The sequence below is a fragment of the Camarhynchus parvulus genome, chromosome 7 (genome assembly GCF_901933205.1).
Source record: "Camarhynchus parvulus chromosome 7, STF_HiC, whole genome shotgun sequence".
Classification (NCBI taxonomy): domain Eukaryota; kingdom Metazoa; phylum Chordata; class Aves; order Passeriformes; family Thraupidae; genus Camarhynchus; species Camarhynchus parvulus.
In genome coordinates, this window is record NC_044577.1 from 35,870,351 (window position 1) to 35,879,691 (window position 9,341).

General features: G+C 42.2%; 1 protein-coding gene across 1 annotated transcript in view; it reads left to right on the plus strand.

The window, feature by feature from the left end:
• Nucleotides 1–9,099, plus strand: part of EPC2 (enhancer of polycomb homolog 2) — a 35,865-nt gene extending 26,766 nt beyond the window's left edge. The window contains exons 11-14 of the mRNA XM_030952375.1: nucleotides 3,027–3,163; nucleotides 4,771–4,930; nucleotides 6,491–6,824; nucleotides 8,094–9,099. Coding sequence (XP_030808235.1) covers nucleotides 3,027–3,163; nucleotides 4,771–4,930; nucleotides 6,491–6,824; nucleotides 8,094–8,166 — 704 coding nt within the window. The 3' untranslated portion in view covers nucleotides 8,167–9,099. The remainder of the gene's footprint in view (nucleotides 1–3,026; nucleotides 3,164–4,770; nucleotides 4,931–6,490; nucleotides 6,825–8,093) is intronic.
• Nucleotides 9,100–9,341: the final 242 nt, after the last annotated feature.

The window sequence follows — 9,341 nt, forward strand, 5'->3', positions numbered from 1 at the left end:
ACAGAATATTTATTCCAGCCCAGTACTTCCCCAGCTTCTCAGTATGGTCACTGTAACGTTCAGATTGTTTTCTGCCATGGAAAGATTGGCACAGGAGCATTTTCCTGCTGCATGAAAAACCAGATATCATGTATTACATATTTCATATTGTTATTTTTGAAAGACCTTGAAGGCCTGAGGGATCACAGCTGGGGCAGAAAGGGGCACTTCAGTGTGATGGGATCATTGATAAACACCAAGAGCTGGTAAAGAAATAGCTGAAAAATGAATAAAACCAAATCTGATGGATCCAAGCCACTTTTTGGAGGAATAGTAATAAACTCGTGGTATAATTTTAGAAATCATCTGAGGAATACATTTAAATTAAATGGAAATCCCTCAGTAGTTGAAGTACATTATGCATGGAATTTATGGCTGGGGAGGACCTTTTTTGTCACAGATTTAAATTACAAACCAGATCCTGCAATCCTGGAACAGGATCAGACACAATAGACGACAGAATTCTTCCCCAAATAACTGAACCAGCAAGAGGCACTGCTGATGGATTTCCTCACTAGTAAATAGGGAATAAATTTTAAAAGGGCTGGTCAGAGTCTGGTTGTGCATTAAATGAGCTCAGGCATTTTTGCTGCATTTATTGAAGTCATTCTCTTTGGGAAGTGATTGTTGAAATCAGTTAATTTTACAGATGATTTGATATTCCCTCCAGAGGAAACGGTGGCAGTACTTAAAATTATTATTTTTATTTTTTTATTATTTTATTTCAGAGAGAATTGGGGAGTTCCTTTGATTTTTGGTACACAAGAATATTTAAAATTACCTCTGGGTTATATTTTTTTCCCCTGTACTAGTAAAGCAACTCTGGCATTTCCTCAAATGCATTGTACAGACAAAATTTTTTTTATTTGAAAAGCCTGGGACTAGACTTTTCTTCAAAATACCTAATGAGTGCATGAACCAAGAACCAATTTTTAGAGCTGAATTATTCTCTTGCTCATGTTGTAAGCACTGCAAATGGGAAAAGGGTGTCCCTAGGGAGAGGTCAGCTGCACATGATGCTATTCCCAGCTGAAGTGTTTTGTTTGTGGAACAAAATTTTACTCTTAGAGGTATTTTTTCCCCAGCCTTCAATGCCACGTAGGAGTAATTGAAGCAATGCCACTTTTGGGGCAGCCTGCAGAGGATGATCTTTGGTTAAAGCCTTCAGGTCCTGAGAGAAGTGACATAATCCAAACCTTCCAAGGAGAGAGGAGCCTGGAACTGAAAGCTGAAGTGACTTTTTCCCCTTTTGTGGTGCAGTTTTTCAGCCCAGTCAGGCTCTGATGAAATTAAAAACCCCCTGAAGCTGCAGAGCTCTTAACCCTGCTCACAGCTCTGCCTTGGGGCATGGTCAAAGTTTGCTCTTTTTTTGGCCAGGAGCCTCCAGGTGTTTGATTTGGCAGAAGCAAATGATATTTAATGTGCTAATGAGCCTCTGCTGGTTTATAACAAGGTGAACAGCTTGGCCACTGGATAAATACCTGAAATTCAGGCACATACAGGCAGAGCAAGGGAATATTGAATTCTGGATTACCTTCCCTGTGTCCTGTAATAGAGTATTCCATGATTCTGTGGTCTGTGACAAAACTGGGAAGGAAAGGAGATTGAAAATGTGAAATCTCACCTTGTTCTTAAACAGCTTTCTGTAAAACAAAACACATTTTCTGGGACTTGTTACCTCAGAACTTAAAAATAGAAATATATGTAATATTCCATAATGCTGTTCTTGGCCGTGGTGCCTTCAGCAGTGCCATGTGTTTTGTGAGGGAATGTAGCAGGTTGAGCTGATGTAACTTGGAATTAAATTCTAGGTAACAATCTGTGAGAGGAACAAAGTAAAGCTAAAAATGCAAAATAAACCAAAGTTGGAAATTATAATATTGCTAGAGTTTAAGAGGACTAATTTTTTAATAATTGGACTTTTAAGTGCTCTCCTAATATGGTTGAAACCTGCTTTAATAATGTAGCAGTAAAGAGGAAGTTTCAGTTCTAATTTCTAAGCAATCCTGATTCTGGTATTTTTCCCAGTGGAATTTCAGGAGAACCCTGAGTACTAAAAGTGGTGAATGGAAGAGCCAAACCCTGCAAGATGGATAAAACTCTTTGTTTTAATGTTAGCTCAGTGTCCCTGGATAGGAGGATATTCCTGAGAATCCAGGTGTTTGAGGTGCAGCACAGCTTCAGTCCTGCAGAAACAGAGTTGAGGATGAGGTGTTGAAATGTATTCACGGGGATCTTTGGGAAGTGAATTCTCTCCTCACTTGCTCCCCAGAGAACTCAGTTCTTGGGTTAACTGCAGCTCAGGTTTTAGCATCAAACCCCCCCAGTATTTTCAGTGTACCAAATGTGCACATTCTCCAGGGGGAGAATATTAAAACCAGCTTTTCTAACTTCATTCCCTTCATGTGTTGGGCCTGGGAGATTACTGGGGTGGCATTAACCTGGTTCTCAAAAATAAACTTATTGTGGCACCCTTGCACTCTTAGAGCATTTAAAACAATAATTGGCAGATAAAACCACCCCATGCCAGTTGTGTGCTTCCCTCAGGGTCCTTTCTGCTGTTGGCAAAGGGACAGCAAGGGGCTGTGGGAAGGGGAATTGTCCAGGAATCCTCTGCCAGTGTTCACTGGGAGAGAAGGCACCCAGCTCAGGCCAGGGTGCTTTGTCCTCAGCTCTGATTTTTAGGCTGTGCTTCTTTCCTGAAAGCCAGGCAAATCATTTCTCTTGAGCTTTTGCCTAAAGCTACTGGGGATAAAACCACCAAAGATAGAAACTGCTTAAAAGCAACAAAAGCTCTGAATTCTTTTGTTACAAATGAGTTCCATGAAAGAACACAACGAACAAACAGAGCCTGACCTCTCCTTTACATAATCTGTGAAGATTTTGGGTGCATCTGACGTGATTTCTGCCATCCTCACCCACCTTAGCTGCACTCTTGCATTTTCTATGTGTGTTTTGTGTAACTGTGGCTCCTTTCTTTCCCAAAGTCACAGGGGGCATCACAGAGGAGCAGTTCCAGACACACCAACAGCAGTTAGTGCAGATGCAGAGGCAGCAGCTGGCCCAGCTGCAGCAGAAGCAGCAATCTCAGCATTCCTCCCAACAGACACATCTGAAAGCACAGGTACTGCTCCCACCCTGCATGCTCCTTTTGTTCACAGGGCTTCTCTCACCGACCAATGGGACACCCCAGCAAGTGTGGGGTGTTTCAGAGGGAATTTAAAACACTTTGCTCAGGGGTTTTTTAACAAGTTGGCTGCATTTTACAAGTTGAGGAAGAGACTTTGTAGCCGAATGTGTAAAAATACCAATGTGTGCTCTCAACTCCTCCTGTTTTCACTGGTTTTGTCCTCCTGTCTGTAAGTGCTCTGAAGAGACTTCATTAAAATTGCCTTCTGAGGTAATGTGTTCTGTTATGAACAGATACTCAGTGAGCACTAAAAATTGGTACCTCTGAGAGGAAAAGGACACCTTGCATATTTGCATATTCTGGCTTCTAGAAGAATCCCATGTTTCCTCTGGAATCCCTTGCAAGGGAAAAATGCAAAATACAAAAATGTATTTTTATATTTACATATGGATATACACGTTACATATTTTTCCATTGCACTTAATTTTCTGTTAGCTTCTTCCCAATAAAGTAGAAAAGCTGTTGTTGTTGTCTATTACTAGGAAAATGTATATTCCTTTGAGCATTTTATATCTAATTGCTTGTGCTGGTTGTCCCTTCCCCTCAGGGTTTTCTACTTCAATTAATCAGGGTTTCTGTCTTGGCAGATACTGATGACATTTTTTGTAAGTGTAAAGAAACAATGCCAAAATATTTAAACAAAACAAATGAATTTTGGATCTTTAAAACATTTCAAGTTTCTCTGCAAAGTCATTTTCTTAGTTAATATAAATTGAAATTGCAGAATTAATATTCTTTCCAGTAAGAATGGTGAGCCTTTCCAGTAGGAACTGGGCTAACAGAGGGGGATTCCAGAATGTGCTGGGCACTTATTCTGTGGCACAAGTCACAGAATGGAGGTACCACAAATCCTGAACTTCCCTGAGGTTTGCAGCTGCCTGGAGACAGAACAGAGAAGGTTTAAGACATGGTTGTTTTCTTAGAAGAAACATCTCCAAACATGGGGAATCCTCTGTGGTTTGGGTTGGAAGGGACCTTAAAGCCCGTCCAGTTCTCCCAGGGACTCCTCTCATTATCCCAGGCTGCTCCAAGCCCCATCCAGCCTGGCCTTGGGCACTGCCAGGGATCCAGGGGCAGCCCCAGCTGCTCTGGCAATCCCAGCCCAGCCAGGAATTCCCAATGCCCAATGTCCCATCCATCCCTGCCCTCTGGCAGTGGGAGCCATTCCCTGGCTCCTGTCCCTCCATCCCTTGTCCCCAGTCCCTCTGCAGCTCTCCTGGAGCCCCTTCAGGCCCTGCCAGGGGCTCTGAGCTCTCCCCAGAACCTTTCCCTCTCCAGGGGAACAACACAGAACAAAAGTGATTTGTTGTGCTGAGGTCTGGCCTGGCTGCACTGGGCAGCACTTGTGTAGCCCTCCTTTGGACACTGATTTCCAGCTTCTCATCACTCTGGTGACACAGAAATATTCCATGTTGTGGTGCGTGAGGGCACACGTGGAAGCTGTATTTATTTATTTGCTTTGCTTGTGCACTGTAGCAATCCTAAGGCATATTTCCTTTTGTACTTGGATGGTTGAGAACCACCTTCTCCTCTTCCTGCAGGGCTCCAGCACCTCTGACTGCATGTCCAAAACCCTGGATTCAGCCAGTGCCCACTTTGCTGCCTCTGCAGTGGTCAGTGCCCCGGGCCCCGGGCGCAGCGAGGGAGCCAAGGAGCAGAACACCAGCCACAACAATATCAACGGTGTTGTCCAGCCTTCAGGTGAGGAGGCCTTGAAAATCCCAGCCTGGAATGAGCTGAGAATGTCAGCTGCTCTTAACCATCAACTGATCTTATTGCTGATTTCTAAAATATTATTAAATAACAACAAAGAAAATCAAATCTCTTCGTTGTGATCGTTTTAAATATTGTTCTCTGAAGTACTTTGGAGCAGTGGTTTGAATCATGGAATGTCCTGAGTTGGAGGAGTCCCACAAGGATGACCAAAGTCCAACTCCTTGCCCTGTACAGGACAGCCCTGAGGGTCCCACCCTGTGCCTGAGAGCCTTGTCCAACAGATGTTGTTAAAATGGATATAAAACCACCAAGTGCTCTTTACCTTGGAAGAGCATTGTTTGCTTTTCCTTTGGTAGTCTTTATCTTCTAATAACCTGTTCAGATCAAAAGTCTAGATGACAGTATTTTAAAACCAGTGAGAGTGTGTAATGAAAGAATAAATCAACTGCTTAAAACATTTAAGTACTTTGAGAAGGAAATTGAGAAGTTGATTCATTATTTGGTTGTTACCTCACTTGTATATTCAGCCAAAAATGTGCTAACCAACCTTTACTGGCAATTCTTCTGACATCACTGTTTGCCTCAGGTTTCACTGCATTTAGGATTTGTCCCAAAAAGTGCAGCCATGGGCACTCAGTGCCCCCTGCCACCCTCCTGTGGTGCTGCTTGTGCTGGTGCCATCTCCACAGTGCCAAGAGGCAAATGGGATTTGGGCTGCCAAGACAAAGAAGAGGCTTTTAAAGTAATTTGTTGTTTTAGCAGCTAATGATGTGATTAGTTTTATAGACCTTCTGCTAGGCTGGGTTAATGATAATATGAAATGAATAGAGGGAGAAAAAACTCGACTGAATAAAATCAATAAACTGGAGCAGTTCCAGGATAGAGAGAGAGAGAGATCTGTGTGTAATTCTCTGAGTTCATATCCAAGAGGGCAGTGCTCTGAGGGTGGAAGATCAGACACAGGGTGGTGCCTTGGAGTGGCTACCTGGAACAGAGGCTAGACAAGATTAAGAGAATAAAAGTAGGTATTTATTAAAGTCCTTCAGTAGATGCACCTTGGGCAGCCAGAAGCCTCTGAGAGGCCACACACAAAATGGACAATGGGCATGAGTGTTTCAGATAATTATGAGTTTGGTCCATTTGCATATCAGGGGTTAATCCTCCAATTACATTTTCAGGTAATGAAGTCACATACCCCCAGTTTGGTCCCCCCCTCACTTTTGTTTACACTTTTTGGGCCTGAGACAGTGAGGTGTCTGAGTTTCAGGCCTAGAGGGATTGTCTGAATAAAACAGGAGAACAGCAGCTGACAGGCTGTGGAGTTTTAGTTATACCCTAGAGCAGTACAGGATCTGGAAAATATAAAAGCTAATTCCTAAGGCATCAATGGCAAGCTGCCACTTCTGCCTTTTACCATTTTGTGAATCTGTAAAATATGGACATCAATGACTTACACTCTCAAAGCATTGCCCTTGAGGTTAATCTTTGCCTTCTCATCTAAGAAATGTCACCTTTTTAATACCCACCATTTATTCTGCCTAACAGGAACCTCCAGAACTTTATACTCCACCAACATGGCTTTATCCTCCAGCCCAGGGATCTCAACTGTACAGCTCGTAAGGACAGTTGGCCACAGCACCACAAACCACTTAATCCCAGCCTTGTGCACGAGCAGCCCTCAGCCTCTCCCCATGAACAATTCCTGCCTGCCCAGCGCCGTGCACCTCAACAACGTCAGCGTTGTGTCTCCAGTCAATGTTCATATCAATACACGGACTTCAGCGCCCTCGCCAACAGCCTTAAAACTTGCCACAGTTGCTGCCAGCATGGACAGAGTGCCAAAGGTAACTCCCAGCAGTGCCATCAGCAGTATAGCAAGGTGAGTGTGGGGACAGGGCTGCAGCAGCTCCCGTTTTTGTGGGAGCTTGAATCATGGAATTGTTTGGGATTATTAATTTTGTGCTCGAATCATGGAATTGTTTGGGTTGGGATCACCAAAGTCAGAGTCCAGACCCGGGACTCATCCTCACCTCGTCAAGCAGAGCACTGAGTGCCACCTCAGCAGTGCCTCCCTCACCTCCCTGGGCAGTTCCAGTGCTTGACAGCCCTTTCCATGGAGAAATCCTTCCTGATGTCCCACCTGACCCTCCCCTGGTGCACCTTCAGCCTGTGTCCTCTCCATGCTCATGCTCTGCGCTAGAGGGAATCTGTTCCACCTCTGAGAGGCTTCTCAGCACCTTGAGCATGGCCATGGCAAACCACAAGAGCTGATTTTGCAAATTAACCCCTCAAATAACCTGCCCTGCCTTTAGGCACCTGTACTTTTGGTCAACTTCTGCTGTGTTTGAATTTTAATCATTCTATTTGTCCCTTTTCATGCAACATTGTCAAGTAAATTCTGTCATATTTTCCTCTTGTTCCCTCTAAATCATTGTGTAATATTGTAAGGTACAGGCTGGCACATGTACTTTTATATTTACATATGGATATATGTGTTACATATTTACGTAAAACACACACCAGGAAAGTGACAACCCATATCTTACATATAAAATCATAATTCATAATTGTTTAGGTTGGCAAAGACCTTTAAGATCATCAAGTCCAACCATTAAGGTGTTTATTCTCATTGAACAGCAGCACTGTTATTTCAGGATACTTAGATGATGTTTCATAGGAGTGGCAGGAGCTGTGCAATTGGCAAATTTTTCTGAAAATGGCAATATTTGGATTTTTTGAAGTCTCTCCTGGATTATATGGGGTTTCAAAAAACAAAGTCATGTTTGTCAATTGGAAGAGTAAAAACTGGGTATTAGTAAACGAGTGAAGCAGAATGAGGCAGAATGCACCACTTGGTGCATTAACAGAATAACTGATGCTGAGTTATCATATCTTGACTTTGTTGCTTCAGAAGAGCTTTTAGGGATCTAATCCATAATTCAGGCTGGCAGTGGACAGTTAAATGCAATAATCTCACAGAAGGGCCTGCACTGTTGAATAAGAGCAGTTGTCGAGTGCCCGTATTTACTTCCAAATAAAGCTTGCAGTGTGTGTGTTAAGGTGCAGCTAACAGCTGTGTGAAAATATGAAAGCAATGAGTAGAAGTGTGTGAGATGTGCTCTGACTGTGGGATGCTCCTTCCTTGCAGAGAGAACCATGAGCCAGAGCGCCTGGGCTTGAACGGCATCGCAGAGACCACAGTGGCCATGGAAGTGACATAACCTCCAAGCTGTCCCCAGCTGGGTCACGGTGTGCTCCTTCTATTCCAGCTGAATGCAAACACAGCACTCTGTGGATCACAGAGAACTCACCCAGACCTGAATGGACTCCCATTATATCGTGTATTAAGTCGATATATAATGTAAATTTTGTAAAATTGGGAAAATCACTACCTTGTAAAATAGTTTATTTGTATCATCAATATTATTTCTGTTACTTGAATAGTAGATATTCATCATCATGCTTTTGCACTTGAATTTGCAACTGAATGGATTAAAAAATAATTCTTTAATGGGATCATGAGCATGACATGGGATCCTGCATCACTTGTTTAAACTATTTATTTTGCCATGTTTACATTTTGTATCTTGTACAAATAAATGCAACTTTGTGTCTAAAAAAAAAAGTTAAAGATTCATAGCTAGGAAACAAAATTCTTGTAATTTTTTTCTAAAGGAAATGTAAAGTTTTCACTTGGTTCATTTTGTTTCACAATTTGACTAGATGGACTTTTTGGTAAATACTTTAGTGGCATTTCACTGTCAAATATGAAGTTCAAGGCAAAATAGTATTTTCTATTACTGTGCAGGGGAAAGGGATGGATCGATACATGCAAATTTAATGTAGTAACTCACTTTTCCATATATTTTGAATGTATATTTCTATTTATAATACCAGTTTATAAAAAATAATTACACAGGAGAGGAAAAAAAAAAACTGACTAGGAAAATTATGCATCTGCCACATGTCCAAATGTGCAGATCTGAGAAAATTTTCACCTTGATGCCATTTTATCCGAAGACTGCGTATTTTAACCGGCTTTCAAACTGTACCACACCACATTAAAGGATATTTTACCAGGTATGTATTGCATTCTATATCATTGCAATAATTCATTATTGGATGTCTAGCTATCGAGCCATCCCAGGTGGTGGGGGGGGAGGGAGGGTTGTGGCAAGATTGTCTTTTCAATTTTGGAGAGTTTTCCTGTGGCTACAAGGCAAGTAACGGGTTGGAAAAAGTCTGACTGTAAGCGTTGGACACCTTGGTAGTGTAGTGTTTTAGTGACTTTTTTTATACGGTTCTTGTACATTAGATACGTGTAGTGGTGTTTCCGAATGTTTGTTTATGCACTAGTTCAGACAACTTTCCCTGTTACTTGTTCTTGATAAGTGAA